Genomic DNA, 17,616 nt, shown 5'->3' on the forward strand with positions numbered 1-17,616 from the left:
ACACATATGTAGGTCAATGCCTTACGCTGGCGGCTGGCCCATCTCCTCCTCACTGTAGTGTACTATTCAGAATATCAGAGAGGGAGGGAGGGCTACACGGTTTCATCCAATTCTGAATTTCAGCTTCTGCTATACAACCGTATTTTGGCATCTGCCCCCAGTTTAATTCAGATTTCAGACCTCATACTCTCCCATATACTGATCGCCGCATTGCAAATCGGCATGGCAGCATCGCCTAGTGATCTGTGCTGAAAAAAAAAAGACGAAAATTTTGAACTACTCTCCTTCTTTTTCTTCTTTTCTTTTGGGGTTTGATCCTAACATGCAGAGTTGATGCCTGCAGCATTGAGGCCGGCGAGGCGAGGCGACAAACAGGCGGCACGAGAAACAAAGGAGGTGGCATCAGCATCATGGTGCGTGCAATGGCTTTTGACTTTGGGGCACAGAGCTTGAGCTTGAGCTTGTTGCTATCGGCAGGCAGGAATCTGGTTCTTGGTTCTGGTTCTGGTCGACCTGCTTGTCCGTTTCCCAGAGGTCAGATCAGATCGATGCGCCCGTTGATTCTGTCCATTTAAAACTGCCACAACCACAGCTGCTTTCTTTGGACCTGTATAGCTTTCCTGCTCTGTCAACTGGTTGAACGTTTCAGCGTGTAGTATATGACGCTCTCATTTTGGTTGTCAGGGACACCGCAAAATGTCAGCGAGTAGAATTTCTACTCGTACGCCTTTGAATTTCTACCTTTTTGCCCTCTAAAACGAAGAATCAGCAGACGACATTTACTACTACTGTTTGTAGACCAAGGAAGTCTTAACGGCAACACATCTCAAAAAGAAAGAAAAAAAAAGTGTCATAGCGTAACTCGTATATAGCTACACTGCAAGGGTTGAATTGAGGGGAACAGCCACGGAATCATGTCAAAAAGATTAAAGAGTACCACCAAAAGGTCAAACCGGAAGATTTGGAGACAGCTTTATTTCCAGTGCATGTACTGTACAATCATACTTCTCACTAAATCGCTCCTGGAATTTGACTGCAGCGAAGAGCGAACATATATCAGCACATCTTAATACTCCTACATAAACTATATTTATGTCACCACTTTAGCCCACTTGTCCTCACATCCTGTCTACTTTCTGCAATTCATCTTGACACAGTTCGGTACTAACATAGCAGTAGTTTGAATTTACACTAGGAACATTTACTTAGACAACTCTATCGGATACTGAAGTACTGTACAATGTTCACTTCACTAATAACAGGTATTCAATCTTTTCTTCTCCAAATCCTCTCCTTTGCCGCCCTCACGTTTTCCTGCAGATCGATATACTTTTCAACTGAGGTAAGGCTTTCAGTTTCTCTATGAATCTCAACAGACTAGGGTGACTTTGATCCCCCTGTTTCATCATTTGACACCTTCTCTTTGTGAGGAAAGACTAAGAGGAATGGAGCGGCTTATGTCTGCAATGAGACCTTCGATGGCTTCTTCTAAGTCTGTGGTCGGTAAACCATCGAGAAGCTTTATCCACATTTCGCAGGTTGTGAAGATTGGCGCGACAGCAGTTTCCGTTAGCGAAACATCAACGGCATTCCGGTTCCTGGAAACCTTCCTCTCCTCTTCAGGGGTTTCATGCATTTGTGCAACCACATGTTTAGGCTACAGAGGTACGCCCTGTGGGATGCCATCCAGTTCTGAATTTAGTTTTCTCAGCTCAACCGAGAGGAGAAACCTAGCTTGGCGTTGAGATTCTGACTGAAATGATATTTCAGGTCGCAGCTTCTGGATGCTAACTTGATAATCGCACAATGGCACTGATGTCACTCAAGCATTGTAGCCCACATCCTAGTGAAACTGCAGGGAGAAGAGATTCTCCATCAGATGAGCACATCAATCAGTATATAAACATAGCCTCCAATTAGTTATTGTGATAGTCCACATTCTTTTAAGATAATATGACACATATCTTGTTATGACGACTAACACATCTATATGTCATGTTAATGCACGGATGTTTTTGCATACACTGGTACACCGATAGAAAATGATACAGACAGACATACCCTCCAATTAGTTCATCCAGCTGTGTTTGAAGATATTTATCCCTTACATCTTCTATGTTTTTAGAAATGAAGCCTATTTTGTGAACAGCTACAAGAACTCTGGAATGCAAGTCCTTCACAGAAGCACGGGTAAAAGCAATATCATATCTCAGTTTCTTGCATCTCGCATCGTACCTCCTGCAGATGGCGCTGCTAGCCTGAAAGCGGAACAAGACAGATTACTTCTAGGTATCTCAAACTCTGATTTTAGAACACACATAAAATTGATTACTACAGTACAAAATCCATAAAGGAGCTACTACCTTAACTTCATCATAAAGTTTGCTCTCCCATGCATACAACCAATCAAGTGTGGAGATATGGCTGCCAGCATTATTCCCAAGAGAATTTCTAGATGGTGGCAATTGTGAAGACACTGATCTATGCCAGGTAAGGTACTTTATCTCGGCTTGAGAAGGAGCTGCATTAAACCATGGTGCATCACATTATTTGTACAGTTGGAAGGCCAAGTTTTCTATTCCACAGTAGAAACCGCAGTGTGGAGCTTCGGGTCGTTCCAATCGTGGGACCGGACCTGGACATGACTCGTCCTGCTATTCAGCCCACAGTGGATCGAACCGGACTCAGCTTGATTGTCGGACCCACACATGGGCAAAAAGAGAGGAGGCGTTTCTTCACCGATAGCTCGGAGCCGCTCCTCCATCGAACCCACCCCACAATGTTATGTACCCGGTTCTATAGCTGCATTTAATGCATCGAAACGCCTACGAGACGCACACTGCGGACTCTCTAATAGCTGAAATAATGTAGAATGATATCACATTACAATTTCTCCCTAAAAGAAACCTTTTGCATTTATATTTGTAACACAGGAATAGAAAAGCATTCGTTGAAGGTGGAAGAGTCAAACTAATAGTTTCAGTCAAAATTAACTTACATTCAGGAACAGTGACATCCTCTCTGCAGCAAGCAAACAGTGTTGCCAGAAAGCTTGTTGGCTTCGGTCAATGTGCTGCAGAAATTCATTTTTTGATTTAATATTAATATTATCATAGAGGTTAAGAAAAACTTGGAAAAAATGCTCATAACCAGAAAGGTATTCACTTGATAGCTAACCTATTTTATCTTCCTAAAGAATTCTTGGGACTTCTTTTCCAGAATTGCATGCTCAAAAGAATAATATATCAATCTCTTTCATGCATGTATTTAAATCTTTTACCACATTACCTACATCAATGGAAGGTTTCTTCAACCTCCCGCCCATAGGTAGAACATCTGGTGAAGATCTGCCAATCACTGTCCTCTTATTCTTTGAGTTGTCCCTAAAAGCATTAGTACTTTGTGAATCAATATTTTTCTGAAGCGTGTTGTAAAGGTGAGTGAGTATAATTAACAAGGACATCATTCCGGTTCTTGAACACCCGCGCCCTAGTTTCAGTGGATGGATTGTCAAAGTCATCTTCTGGCTCTGCAAAATCAGCCTCTCCCTTGTTGTGCTCAGGGATCCCTTCCTCATGGAGGCTCCTTAAACCATCAGCATTTTCAAAAACCTGGCTGACCTCTCTAGCATCAGGGAATGAAGATTGAGCAGTTACTTTTGCAGGTGCTGTCAAGGAGTTCCTCCCAGCACTCACATGATTGATGTGCAAAAAGAGGTGCAGAAACATTTGAGAATGACTCTTTCAGCACTTCAGGTTCAAAACATTTCCTCAGAAGAGAAGCAGTTTCTCTCAGCGACAGAATATAAGCGTGGTGAGAAGCTGCAAGTGCACATCTTCCATCTAGTGCTTCTCTAACAAAACGCTTCCTCTTCTGGCATAGCACAAGGACCTTGTCATCTTCAATCTTAGAAGGTGGCAGCCCCATTTTTGAAGAGCAACAGCACTCAGAGCCTCATGAACAGTACTTTATACTTGGACATGCCAATTTGAGGCCATCAACTGAAGATTTGCAAGTGATAGTGTCTGTGTATGTGGCTTTCTGTATCTGATGCTGCAAGTTTGGAATCGTCCCAGTTAGACCATATATTAAATTTATTGCGATCTGATTTTTCTTCTTAATAAGAAGAAAAAAAATCACCCCAAGCGGATCACTTCACCAGTCCACCATTTCAGTATAGTTGCATCCAGTAACTACTTTTCATAATTGAGAATCAGACACCATCTTTCCATAAAAGAATTTCAGTCATAAATTTAGCTGTCCACATTTAAGTTGTAGCATAGCAAACTATCCAATTAAAAACGAGCATAGTCGGTAGTGAAAAAAAGGTTTCCTTTAAGAAGACAATTGTTTTGTCAAGGTTTGATGGATGTAATACAACCAAAGCAACTTGCACCACTAAACATCATCATGATTATAGTTATAGTTTCCTAGGTACAATACACATGCTGGTCGGTGGAATTCTGTACGAAATCAACCCCAAAACTACACCTTTGCCTGCTCTATTGAAAAGAAAAGGCAGATCATTTCCAATGTAGTCCTGTGTTTCATCGTTTGCGTGGAGGGAAGATGCACATGCAGTCATGATAAATTCGACAGGCAGTAGACAGTAGTGTAAGTACACGCAGTTCACCCAAAACAAAATTTCAGAATTTTTTTTTTAAAAAAAAGCCCCACCTTTTTTCTACAGCGACTTGGAGCGCGAAGGAACCTGCTCTGCTTGGCGCCAAATCGCCACGGGCGGTGCCGTCGTCTCCGCTCCCGACCGACTGCTCCCCGCCGCCGCCCCTGGACCCTGTGAGAGGCGCTCACACAGGCAAAGCAGGGGGGCTATCCTAGTATCCTCGTCGCTGGTGGGCTCCGCCAGCCGGATCGCATATGAGAGGCCCATTCAAGTGGAAACAGGCCGGCCCATTGGAAAAGACGAGGGCCGAGGGAACCCCCGCTCCCCACGGGCCCACCAACCCCGCTTTCGCCGCTCCCATTTCAAAATGGACCTCTCTCTCCGCTGGTGGTGACCACCATTTCCTTTCCTTTCCTTTCCTTTCCTTTCCTCAGCAAACCAAAGCAGCAGAGTGATCCCCCCCACCCCCCCCCCCCCCCAAAAAAAAAAAAAAAAAAAACCAAAGCAGCAGAGGGGCAGCTGTTTAATCGCAATTAGTGTGCGTGCGCTAATCAAATGCTCCTCTCCTCTGCCCTCCCGACCGTTGCTACCCCATCGGCCAGCCATATCCCACACCGCCCTGCCGCGGCCGCCGACTCCACTCGCCTTCGCCCTGCCGCCGGCTCCATTCCACTTGATTCGCCTCGCCGGAGATTCTCGCAGGTTTGCCCTCCTCCTCCTCTACTCGATCTGGCAATCCAATTATCGCTGGGGTTTAGTTTCGGTACGAGTTGCTGCGGAGTGGTTCGGAATTCCGCGTCGGGTTTTGGGCGATCGATGCGCTGGGGCGTGCAGGATCGGAAGGGCGTCCGTGTGTCGGCGGCGGCTCCGGGATCGAGGATCGAGGTTTTGCGAGGCGAATTTCCGTTCGGGCTCCTTCCTGGTTATGGAATGAGAGGGGTTGGGTCTTTGGGCGGTTCGGTGCCCCTGGGATCGAGGATCCAAGTATTGTTGTTGCCTTTTCTGGTGTCATGTGGCCTTGCGCGTAGCCTGTTTGACTGATTTCCTATTAGATAGACCTACTGAGAAGTAGATATGAGCATGTACGCGCTTCGGTTTGGAGTTCAATTCCTTGCCAAGGATACGGGGAACTATGCCCCTGTTAAGTTTACTTTTCGGATAATTCGTGAACAAAGGATTTGTTGTCTTGCCTTGTTATTCAGCTACTATGCAAATTACGATCTAATGTGCCTCATGGTTACTTCTTCCCTGACTACAATATGCAACCCATGCAGGGACTAGTTTGTGGGGGAATCCCAAATCAACGAACCTGTGAATCCTCGACACTTCTGAAACATGAGAAGATTCTTTTTCTTTGGGTCCCCTGCTGCAAACCCTGGTGACGGAAATGAGCAACCGATCAGTGATAATAAGACTAGTAGACATAAAAAGACAGATGAGGGAAAGGACAGTTCCGGTTCCTGCAGCACAAGATTGTCGAGATCCAGAAGCCGTCGTCAGAAGCGGAGCAAGGAGGAACCAGCCAATCCCAAGCAACTCAGGAGGTCCATGTCGTTCTCATCACCGGCCAGAAACAGTTGTGTGGATGAACGATGCTTTAGCTTCTCGGGTGATGTTCCATGCTCTTTGTATGATGAATCTGATGCACCCCACCATGCCATAGATGTCGTGTAAGTGGTCATGTTTACCTGATAATTACTGTCCATACTACTTAATTGATTGAAATGATAGTATTGGCTATTGGCCCTTGTTGCCTATTTGCCATTTGACCATGTTACTAAAATCTAGAGAAAAGAGAAATGCGTCTAAAATAAGAAAGGAAATAGCAAATACACCATGATATGTGAATCTGTGAACTCTACTTATTTTAGCTATTATTCTGTCTTTTTATGTCTTTATGGTTGTTCAGTTTCGGTGCACATGCAGATTTTCTCTGGTATCTATCAATGATCTGTACTGGATTTGTTTGCATACAAGTTACGTTCTTCCATTTTTCACTCAAATATATATTCTTGAGATTGAGTTCAAAAGTGGTTCAAGTAGGTTCCATGGTGTCCTGTAACACCAATGTCTACAGAAAATAGATGCTTTATATTTTTCGTTAGATATGACACCATGATGCAATGGAGATGACACAAGTAGTTCTTCAGTTTAGATCCACCCTTGTTTAGTTCCTCTTTACCACTAGCGTTTCTGTGGCCAGACTCTTTTTCTGTTTTTATAAGGCCATATGTAGCGTAGCTCATTTTTTTCAGCATTTCATCTGAAAAATGACTTTAACAGTATATCTTAACTTGCAGTCCCGACATGTGGTCGCCAGAAGGGAATCCGTTCTTGAGAGATTATGCAATAAAGACCCCAAAGGGTCATTCTGCCATGGAAAATGATTCTCCTCGTTCAAAATGCTATTCATGCTCAGCAGGGCACTCTCCTGTTAGTTCTCCTGTTGCAATACAATGCAGATCAACAAGACTACGCAATTTATTAAACAAGAATGAAGTACTAGATCGGTACATTGATAGAGGGCATGAAGATGCAATCGTAAATGAGAAACAGAAGCAGTGTGCCCCTGCCACATCTATGGTTTCTAATTTGGGAAAGCCACCTCGACCCCAGTCTACAGTACCATCCATACCAAAATCAATGAAAGAGACAACAGAGGGCTACCCAGATGTGGACTTAAAAGATGCCTTTCTTTGGCGACTTGCTCAAGAGGGTACAGGAGATACCCACAAGATTACAACTACGTGCAGTGCATTTAGACGCCACATAAGCATGTCAGAAGCTTCTGAAAGAGAAAGTTCAACATCTGTTGAAGATATTTATGAAGATTTGCAAGATGTGAGACTTCCAAATGTTATCTGCCCCTCCACTTGTCCTACTTCAGGTATGACGTCACGTTGCTCCTATCATTGTAGGGTCATGCTTTTGTGATGCTTCTTAATGTTTTTATGATGATGCTTTTTTTCATCAGCGGAAGACGAAACTGATGACGAGCTGCTTCAAAGAGCTAAAGAAGTTGAGTCGAGGTTTATTATTCCTTATGGAGATGAATATGAATTCAGCATGCTCAGGGATAAACCATTGACCTCAAATGACATGTTTCAGTTGATCCAGCAACTGACTGAAGATAGGAAACAATTAGCACATGAATTGTCTTCAGAGATCAAGGCACGTGTCACAGAAAGGTTTGCTGCCAAAGAGCAATACAAACAAAGAAAGAATGAATTGGAAACCATAACTAGGAGGCTGGAGAAGGAGAAGAGTGAAGTACAAACTACACTGGAGAGAGAGATGGACAGAAGGTCAGACGATTGGTCTATCAGACTATCAAGATTTCAATCTGAAGAAGAGAGACTACATGAACGGGTGAGAGAACTTGCAGAGCAGAATGTTTCATTTCAGAGAGAAGTTACTTTTCTTGAAGCAAATAAGGCTGAAGCTTCAACGAAAGTTGCAAGATTGGAAATGCAAAACAGCAAACTAAATGACGATCTAGAGGAACTCAGAAATGAGCATGAGAAACTCCATAGTTCCTCGGTAGATTTGCAGGCTCGTTTTGCTAATGTTGTAGAGGAAAGGGACCACGTCCGGGAATATTTGAAGGCCAAGGAGGGAGAGAATAAAGCATTACACAAAGTGATTGCAAGACTACAAACAACATGTAATGAGCAGGAGAGGACAATCACAGGCCTGAGACAAGGATGCATAGATGAATTAGATAGGAAATTTGTTGAGTGCACCAACAGTGATAAAACAAGGAAACTGCAAATGGAACTTATTAGACTGACAGGGGTGGAGCAAAAGTTGAGAGGTGAAATTCGATCTTGTGATCTTGAAGTAGAATCCCTCAGACAAGAGAATATTGCACTCTTAAATCGTTTACAAGGTGCTGGAAATGGAGCAAGCTTCTCCTTGATTCGCCTTGACCAGGAGCTTCAGTCTAGAGTGGATAACCTGCAAATGCAAGGCTTGTCACTGCTTGATAAGATTAGTCAACTTTGCGTTAAATTGCTGGATCTGTTGAAACACAAGAGACATGAAAATGAATATTTGAGTGGCAATGATGCATTAACATTCAGTGATTACACTTTTGAGTACCAGAGCCTCAAAGGAGGAATCGAAGGTCTGAAGCGAAGTTTGAAGGCAATCAATTCTATACTAAATGAAAAGCAAAATTCTAAAGAAAAATCTGGTGAAATTGCAGCTGAAGGTAGTCCTTCCAAAGATCAAACGGTGAGTTACTTCTGGTACAAAACAACCTTTGTCATTTGAAGTTTACTTTTGCCTTGTGGTTGTCCAGTTAATAAAAGCTTTCACAGTAAAGATTCTCTAGAAGTATGTTTTGGATAGTTACATGTGCTTTGGAATGTGTTTTCATGAAAGTTCTACAGTAAGAGTTTACATCTGATGCTTTGTGAATATAGTCGAATTAATAGTGACTTGGCTACTATGAAAAGAAATGTTTCAAGAAGTTTGGGTCCTTGAGCATATATTTATCATCACCAAATCACTTCCATTCTTATGTAGGATGATTTTGGACTCAAGCTGAAAGAAGAGGCTATGCTGAACAGAGTACTGAAAGAGGCAGTCTTGTCAAAGGAACTTGACATTGAACAATTGCAATCTGATCTGGCATCTTCACTTCGCATGCAAGATGTTATGAGAAACGAGATCCAGAGAGTTCAGGATGAACTTTCTTGCATAACCCACAAAGCTAAGCAGTTGGAGCTTCAGGTATCATGAGTTCATTGCATATGTCCATCTTTATTCCCCAATAAACCTGCAGTTCATTGTTTTTCTCTGATCAAAGTTGGATTTTGATAATGGTTTCCCTTTCATAATGAATTACTCTTGGTGTTAGCCAATTGTAGTGGTCAAGTTGCAGTATGTCTCAAATTACTTATAAGTAGGTAGGTCTTTTTGTTGAGTGACTTGGTTACCGACAACAGATGTCACTCCCATCTCCTTGATCTATAAATTATTAGAAATTCATTTTAGTGTGCTGCTTGTGTTTATCTTTAGCTACTCATTTTTTTCAAGTTTTTGCATGTTGCCAATAATCTAGGATAAAATTTGCCCCAAGTTGAGATTAGTTCTACTATGCAAGTTTTCAGTTAGATATTCTTTTGAATGTTTCTGGAACCAGTTCTAAAGTTGAGATAATGTGAGGTATCATATAAAATAACATGTTATTGTAGAGGCTTACGGTCAGCAAACATTCATTCCAGAAATCATCTTGGTGGTCTTAGGCCTTGTTTACATCCAATTTTTTTTTGGATTTTGACACTGTAGCATTTTGTTTTTATTTGACAAACATTGTCCAATTATAGAGTAATTAGGCTTAAAAGATTCGTCTCACGATTTACAGACAAGTTTTGTTTTCATCTATATTTAATGCTCCATGCATGTGCCGCAAGATTCGATGTGACGGAGAATCTTGAAAAAATTTTGGTTTCTGAGGTGAACTAAACAAGGCCTAAAAAATAACAAGAGAAAACGATGTAAAGAAGTGTTACACTGTCATGTTTTTGTTACATACAACTTCACCATAAGTCCAGACCATATACTATGTGCAAATCCATTTGCGTTTAGAGACAGCAGTGGGCTGTCAATCAATACTGTGTTGTTTTTAAAGACCAATCAATAGTCCAGCCAAAGTGGCATGCTTCTTCAGACTGGTAGTATAGTAACCTGTCAATTGGTAAATGTTGTTTCATATCAGAATGGCATATGATGTTTATATATGCTAGAAAATAGCTTTGTTTGCGGTATTTTACTCAAGTACTCCTGCTGTGTTGTTACATATTTGTTGGTTTGCTGCACTTAACAGGTATCAAAGAAGGATGAGTCAATCAATGAGATCCAACAAGATTTCCAGGAATCTGCAAAGGAGCTGGCTGCTCTTCGTGGAACACTGAAAACTGTGACGGAGGAGAGGGACCTGTCGTGGCAGGAAGCAAAGCAGCTGAGAAGAAACATCAGCATCATGCAGAACGAGGTTGTGTCGCTGAAGAAGAAGATCGAAGCCCTGGACGAAGACATACTTGTCAAGGAGGGGCAGATCACGATATTGCAGGACAGCATCGACAAGCCATTCGACATCATCTGCAGCCCAAGGTCGATGAGGGAGTTTGACATGGCGTGAAGACAGCTGCTGTGTCACTGATGAAGTTCGTGTTATAGCTGAGACCTTCAGATATGACGTGCGGTTTTTTCGTCCTCAAAGACAGAGAGATGCTTGTGAATAGTGGCCGTTCATACGATTCCTACAGTTTCTTCATCCAGTACACTTATGGCTTGTTTTGAAACTCACTGCCCAGTGCCCAGTTTACGCCATTTGTAAACGTGCATAAATTTGGATGTGCTAAAGAGTACCTGTTCCCTTACTATCTTCTTCTTCTTCTTTTAGTACTGTAATTGTTATTTGGAGGACTCCCGATTACTGTCTGTCAATATAGCTATAAGATTGTTGTGTCTTGTGTCTCCATTTCTCCCTGCTCACTTTGTCAGTGAGTCGGTGGATGAAAAAATTCAAGTTGTTGAACAAGGCAGACACATTTCTTGGCTTGTTATTACAGCTTGCTCCGATGTTCTGAACTATGATGGATTCAGCAGGCACCATTTTTCTCAATCTCCTCCATGACTGATGTCACCTTTTCTGGATTTTGGAACTGGGAGCATTAAGCATATGGATGAAGGAATTTTTGCATCAAGGACTAGGAGATTAAGATGCATATATATATATATATATATATATATATATATATATATATATATATATATATATATATATATATTGGAAGTTGTCAATAGATCCACTACGTGTACGAACAACACACTGTATTCTGTTTCTGTCGGGTGTGACAGCATAAAGCTTTTTTTTCCCGCCTGTTCCATCTCTTTGATTTATTTCTAGACAAGGACACCGCTGAATGCGTGACATATGATCTAAATCTAAAGCTGTACATGTAGACCTTCACTGTTATCGTATTTATTGCTTTGGTTTTTATTTTTATATGAAGATTAAGGCCTTGTTTAGTTCCGAAAAAATTTCAGATTTCGCTACTGTAGCACTTTCGTTTTTATTTGACAAATATTATTCAATCATGAACTAACTAGGATCAAAAGATTCGTCTCGCGATTTACAGACAAACTGTATAATTAGTTTTTGTTTTCGTCTATATTTAATGTTTCATGCATGTGCCGCAAGATTCGATGGGATGGGGAATCTTAAAAACTTTTTGGATTTCGGGGTGAACTAAACAAAGGCTAAGAGCCCATCGGGTTGTACATCCCTCAGTAACCGGTATGCAAGTTGGAATTAACGAACCTAATTAATTTTTCAGTGACTTTTTTTTTATAACGACTTTTCAGTGACTTTGAGAGGCTGTTTTTTTTTTTCTAAAGTGCCACTACAGCCCTGTGTTCTTCAGTTACTGGGTCAGCGCAAATAAACAGTGCTAGTACTAACTGTGGCACCCTTTTTTCTCTGCAAAGCATTCAACCGCATAAATAGTTACGTGGATCGGTCGGAGTTTTCCTGCAATTATGCATGTCTCGTGTCATGAATCATGTCGTTATCCTGGAAGTAATGTATATAGTGGACAGAGTGAAGGCTAAGCAAGCCATGCATTGATATGGAAATGCATCCCGAGGTCATACTGAGCGTGAGTCTCTGATAGTGGCATACATACAGTGCATACATAGGCACATAGCCTAGCTGAGCACAGGACTGGACAGGCACACGTAGTGCAGCTGCAATCCAGCCGTGTCGTCTGCATCCACCGCTATCCTGATGTGCATTTATATATAAAAATAAATTATTAATATAATATATACAGTGATTGGGATAGACTAGACCCACGGCTGGGTCAAAAATTTATTTTACGTCTCCATTCATTTTTGTGATGTGGAAAGATGGGGATGGTTTGTCCAGAATATGTCTACAGTTTTTGTACCGTTGGATTTTTTTTAATAAAAAATAGAAGTCTTATTACATCCATGAGTTATTATGATTCAAATTTGCCTTGGTTTTCAAAATTTAGCTGGTTGGTTGTCATATCGATGGAAAATCTAATAATAAGGTCAGTCTTAATAAAGTTTTATTAGAGTTCCATGCACATAAATATGCTGATGTGCTACTATATTGTTAAAGAGAGAGATAATGAGAGTTTTATAAAAGTAGAGTTAGTTTTATGGGAATTAAACTCTTCTGCATTATTTTCAAAATATAAATATTTTGAAAAATGAGTCATGAAATCCCAATTGAGACCAGCCTAATGAGTTACCAACTCCAAGTGGTAATCGTTGACTGATAATAATAGTAGCCTGCATAAGAAAAAAGAGAACACGACTTTTCTCGTTGGGTCGTATGGCCTCCCTTAAATAGGCCAACTAGTTGTAGTAAGCTAAAATAATGATACTTTCTTTGTCACGTAATATAGTGTATTTTAGGAATTTTAAGATAAATAGAGTATCAAAGTCGCATGTACCCTCACTTTATTTTTCTAATCATACGCTATCATCTATGTGATTAATGATGATTGGTTGATAAATCAAAAATATTTAATGTAAAAATGAGTTTTGTTCTCTAAAATGTATTATATTTGAATACAAATCTGAAATACTAGAATGCGGTATATTACATGATGGAGGAAGTATATGAAAGGCGGGACAAGATAATCTTTAATATGTTTTGTTTTTTAAATATACTTCCACCGGTCCAAATTAGTATCATTTAGGCAATACTATGAAATATTTTTTTGTAGATGTTTCATGGCATCCGGGTCCAAATTAGTATCATTTAGGCAATACTATGAAATATTTTTTTTAGATGTTTCACGGCATCCGGCTCTACTGTAGTGAGAAGGAGCCAGAACTGATAATCGGCTTCACTGACTCCTTGCATTGGGTAGTTCAGTTTTCCACGGAGGGGAAAGAGTAGTTTCTTGCTATAGTAGTAAACTTTCGAGGTATATAGGTACAAAAAAAGGTCTATTTCTGGCAAAATGCTATGGTTACTACTAAAAAAAGTTTGCTCGATCGTCACAATAAATATGTGGAGGCAGGGGGCCTGATAATAAGCATGGGAGCAGATGAATGAACACAAAGAAGAGTCTGATCCACTTTCATTCAGGCTTATTATTAATGGAATCATCTCAAATTCAAATGTTCTAGCAGTGTTTTTTTGTGTGTGCTTATTATTCCAAACCAAAAGGCTATGTCGTATGTTCTCTCCCATACAACTCGCACTTACGGAGCAAGCAAATAAAAGCACTTGCCCACACAGCTATCCTGCAGACTTGTTCTCTCCGCTGAAGAGCACATATATATACAATAATGAATGACAGATTTGGTGACTCAAAAAACGGACCGTGTTAAACCATAGCAGCAAATCAATTGCTACAACACTTGGACCGGAAATCCCCAAGCGCAGCGTTTCCTATGCTACAAAAAAAAAAGATTTGGGACGGGGCTTAGCGTGTTAATTTGGTTCCATGCCCGGACGGACCCATGCAGCATGCGTCCATAACCAAAATTGTCGGCAATGTGTGTGTGTACGTGTGCACATAGCTGGAATTTAAGGGCGTACGTGTTAATTTGGTGCCTCTTATAATTTTTCAAAGTTAATTGATGAGTCGTTGGATTGGATGAGCGAGATTTATATATTTTGCCGTGGCGAAACTATTATATTGTATTTATTGATTTCAGCTTTATTTGTTTCCCGTTGCGGCCTGTTTACGCACAACAGAAAAAAGGCATTTGAATTTGCAAAGTACCGCAAGCATGCATGCATGTCCTGCTGCAGAGGTTTTTTTATTAATTATTTCGGCCATTTCAGCTTTAATTCTTTGCCTCTGACCAAGAACAGGAAAACGTAACGAATTCAAACATGTCTTTCTTGAGATCGAAAGAAAGGTCACTTTGAAAATTACATGCACCCTCTATTTATTGGGAGCATATAAGTCTTGCTTTGTTGAGGAGTCAAAAGAAATTGTATGCATGTTTGACAGTATCGATCATGTTTATCTCAAAAGATTTTTTATAAAAATTATATTTCATAATTAATCTGGCACTAATACTTATCCTACATACATACAGTACACATCTTAAATATTAGTATTGTTTTTATATATATATATAATTAAATTTGTGATCGTTTGGCTTGTTACTGAGAAGCAAGTTTAGCAGCAGGTACAAGTACAGTCGTATATATGTTGGCGCTGGGCGGTGGCCCGCTACTATACTTTGCTTGCTTCCATATCGTGGACCGGCCGGCAGACGATGGTGGAGATGGCGAGCCTGCGAGCAGCCCTGCTGCTGATCCCACCCTTCTCCGTGGTGGTGGCCATCATGGCGGCGCGGTGTCTGTGCCGCGTGATGGCGCGCAAGCTGAGCGCGCTGGCGTGCTCCCTGCAGTTGGCGTGCCTCTCGTCTGGCGGCTCGTCGTCGTTCCGGTACCAGCTGATGGTCTCCTCGCCGTCGTCGTCCGTGGAGGACATCATCAAGGGCGGCGGTGGGCAGCTGCCGGTGGCGCTTTATTCCCGGAGGACGACGCGCCGGCGCTGCGACGGCGAGGAGGAGGAGGAGGAGGAGTGCGTGTTCTGCCTGAGCGGCATCGAGGAGGGGTCGGAGGTGAGGGAGCTCCGGTGCCAGCACCTCTTCCACCGCGCCTGCCTGGACCGCTGGGTCCGGGCGCGGCCGGTGGCGGCGACGTGCCCGCTCTGCCGCGGGCGGCTCCTGGCGGAGTACTACTGCTACGATGAGGAGCAAGAGGAGGAGGCGGCGGTGGATGATGATGAGGAGGACTCGGACATGATGCTGTTCATGGCGTGCGTGCACAGCAGCAGCAGCAGCAGCTGGCTGTGGGCGTCGTGACCGTGCCTAGCTGCTAGCTCGATGGTGCGTATGTACACAAGTTGTTGGTGGTGCGTGCTTGAGAATCAAACTTGCTTTTATGTACGTTTGTTGTTTCTTTTTTTTTCATTTGGGCGATCGATCGATGTGTACGTAGTTGCATTGTGTATGTACAGTGTTGGCAACAGTAGTACGTGGTAGAGAGGAAGCAGTATGTACATACGCTGTGTGTTTTGCAGCAGGGCGATGATCGAGGCATATATATACACGCATCGATCACGCATGCACATTATTATTGTATGATGTTGGTATATACTCAATCCATTTCAAACTGTAAATCGTTTTACTTTTTTAATATAAAATTTGACCACTCGTCTTATTTAAAGTTTTGTATAAAATATCACTTTTTTTTTGTTGTGTATTGATTTATTAATAAAAATTCTTCAAAAGTGACTTAAAATTTGACTATATTTGCACAAATTTTTTGAATAAGACGAGTGGTCAAACTTTTGGGATAAAAAAGTCAAACGATTTACAATTTAGAATGGAGAGAGTATATATATATATATATATATATATATATATATATATATATATATATATATATGGACTGTGTAGTTACTTACACTGTTACACACACATGCATGTGGATGATCATGCAGCAGCCTATGGCGAAGAATTGGAGATGGAGTGGCTTTAATTTGCATGCATGGCAGGTGTGCATGCTGCGGCGACGGCGAGACGACGACACGTACATCTGCGGCGCCTGCAGCTCCGACAAGTGTCGATGGAGGCCATGCCTGGCTGCTCTGCCTCCTCCGTCCTCGTCCTCGTCCTCGTCCCCGTCGTCCCCGGCCGTGATTGAATTTGAATTCAACGCAAACGCCGGCCCGGCTTCCTCTCCTCTCTCGCTGCGGCTAGGCACCCCGTCCTTCCTTCCTTCCTTTCGTTTGGGCCTGGGCCGCTGGGTTGGGCTGCCTTCCCTTCCCTTCCCTTCCCTTCCCTTCCCTTCCCTTCCCTTCCTATTATTTACTAGTATATTACCCGTGCTAACGCTACGGTGACATTTAGAAAAAATTACAAAACTAAAAAAAATCATAAAACTAAAAACAAACCTACCCCACTAACAAGAAAGTCTATATGAAAATTACGGTACTTTTTTTTGGGAATATATATTTGGTTTTAACAAATGCTATGTAGAAAAATTGAGAAACACAGCTGATCTACAAATGTCCATCATTTGTCTTGTAACTTTGGTAACAAGTCTATAAAAAATGAGATATTTGATTGTAGTTAGTGTAGGTGTATACCTGCCTTATTGGACAAACAAGCAAGAAAAACAAAATTATAGAGATCGATTAAAGGAATAATAAAATAAAAAATGTCTAACAAAATCAGGCACCTATGTTCAAAGTCTATCACGCAATGCCAAGAAGACAAGCAAGGAAGGGTATGTAGAAAATTTTCAAAGATTTTGTGAGATCCATGTGTTTAATTTCATAGTATTGTGTTCTTATCGTGCGATCCATGTGTTTTATGTATTAAAGTTTAGTTATTCCGTTGCAACGCACGGGCACGAACCTAGTATAATAATAAACTAATAACTACGATGATCGATATTAAAAAAAATACTACGATGATCGATGCCATCGAGATCATGCACCCTACGCAGTGCGTCCGCGTGTGTCTAGATGTACAAGAGCGAGGCGACGGCAAGAAACGTGGCAGCGACTCCAGTCTTCCAAGCGCCGCCGCGGGCACCGGCAGACGAATCGTCGTAATCGAGCACGTCAAGCACGCTATCATCATCATCATAGTTCGTGGTGCCTCTCGAGCCGCCGCCTCTTGATCCACCGCCGGAACGGGAACCGCCGCCCTTTGACCCGCTGCCGGAACGAGAGCCACCGCCTCTTGATCCACCGCCGGAACGGGAACCGCCGCCCTTTGACCCGCTGCCGCCGGAACGAGAACCGCCACCGCCGCTTGATGATCCACTGTCGAAACGAGAACCAGAACCGCCACTTGATCCGCTGCTGCTGGAACGAGAACCCTCTCCGCCGGAGCCGCCGCTGCCGGAGGACAAGCGCATGACCCCCTCACTGACGTGCTCGTGGACTTGCTTGTCGTCGACC

The 17,616-nt window shown here is 42.2% G+C and overlaps 4 protein-coding genes across 12 annotated transcripts; 2 read left to right on the forward strand and 2 right to left on the reverse strand.

Annotated features, from left to right (window-relative positions):
* Positions 935-4,833, reverse strand: LOC8077503. 9 transcript variants are annotated; one of them, XR_002449764.1, is made up of 6 exons: positions 4,678-4,833; positions 3,293-4,053; positions 2,999-3,073; positions 2,364-2,521; positions 2,062-2,258; positions 935-1,852 (listed from the first exon to the last, which is right to left on the reverse strand). XR_002449764.1 is itself a non-coding variant. In XM_021452574.1 (5 exons), the coding sequence occupies exons 2-5, from the start codon at positions 3,575-3,577 to the stop codon at positions 1,819-1,821; spliced, it is 591 nt and encodes a 196-aa protein (XP_021308249.1). In that variant the 5' UTR covers positions 3,578-4,053; positions 4,678-4,833; the 3' UTR covers positions 935-1,818. The 9 variants fall into 9 exon arrangements, 2 of the variants coding, with proteins under 2 accessions (XP_021308249.1, XP_021308248.1); XR_002449763.1 differs by having other exon boundaries at positions 2,364-2,857; XR_002449761.1 differs by having other exon boundaries at positions 3,289-4,053.
* On the forward strand, positions 5,118-11,224 carry LOC8077504 (myosin-11). Its single transcript, XM_002461203.2, has 6 exons — positions 5,118-5,326; positions 5,899-6,294; positions 6,925-7,511; positions 7,599-8,860; positions 9,155-9,361; positions 10,458-11,224. The coding sequence occupies exons 2-6, from the start codon at positions 5,960-5,962 to the stop codon at positions 10,770-10,772; spliced, it is 2,706 nt and encodes a 901-aa protein (XP_002461248.2). The 5' UTR covers positions 5,118-5,326; positions 5,899-5,959; the 3' UTR covers positions 10,773-11,224.
* On the forward strand, positions 14,819-15,822 carry LOC8084963 (probable E3 ubiquitin-protein ligase XERICO). The gene has a single exon (XM_002461204.2). The coding sequence runs from the start codon at positions 14,912-14,914 to the stop codon at positions 15,503-15,505; it is 594 nt and encodes a 197-aa protein (XP_002461249.2). The 5' UTR covers positions 14,819-14,911; the 3' UTR covers positions 15,506-15,822.
* LOC110432803 (keratin, type II cytoskeletal 2 epidermal-like) lies at positions 17,172-17,573 on the reverse strand. Its single transcript, XM_021453637.1, has one exon. It carries the CDS (start codon positions 17,571-17,573, stop codon positions 17,172-17,174), a length of 402 nt encoding a protein of 133 aa, XP_021309312.1.

Source organism: Sorghum bicolor, chromosome 2, assembly GCF_000003195.3.
Source record: "Sorghum bicolor cultivar BTx623 chromosome 2, Sorghum_bicolor_NCBIv3, whole genome shotgun sequence".
NCBI lineage: Eukaryota > Viridiplantae > Streptophyta > Magnoliopsida > Poales > Poaceae > Sorghum > Sorghum bicolor.

Excerpts from the sequence above, each read along its gene's own strand:
- LOC8084963 (XM_002461204.2), top strand. The coding sequence starts at position 14,912 with ATGGTGGAGATGGCGAGCCTGCGAGCAGCCCTGCTGCTGATCCCACCC.
- LOC110432803 (XM_021453637.1), bottom strand. The coding sequence starts at position 17,573 with ATGCGCTTGTCCTCCGGCAGCGGCGGCTCCGGCGGAGAGGGTTCTCGT.
- LOC8077504 (XM_002461203.2), top strand. The coding sequence starts at position 5,960 with ATGAGAAGATTCTTTTTCTTTGGGTCCCCTGCTGCAAACCCTGGTGAC. Across the intron at positions 7,512-7,598 it reads CTCCACTTGTCCTACTTCAG|CGGAAGACGAAACTGATGAC; the intron begins GTATGACGTCAC and ends TTTTTTCATCAG. Across the intron at positions 9,362-10,457 it reads CTAAGCAGTTGGAGCTTCAG|GTATCAAAGAAGGATGAGTC; the intron begins GTATCATGAGTT and ends TGCACTTAACAG.
- LOC8077503 (XM_021452573.1), bottom strand. The coding sequence starts at position 3,577 with ATGAGGAAGGGATCCCTGAGCACAACAAGGGAGAGGCTGATTTTGCAG. Across the intron at positions 3,074-3,292 it reads TGAAGAAACCTTCCATTGAT|CACATTGACCGAAGCCAACA; the intron begins GTAGGTAATGTG and ends GAATTTCTGCAG. Across the intron at positions 2,259-2,998 it reads GGATGTCACTGTTCCTGAAT|GCTAGCAGCGCCATCTGCAG; the intron begins GTAAGTTAATTT and ends TTCCGCTTTCAG.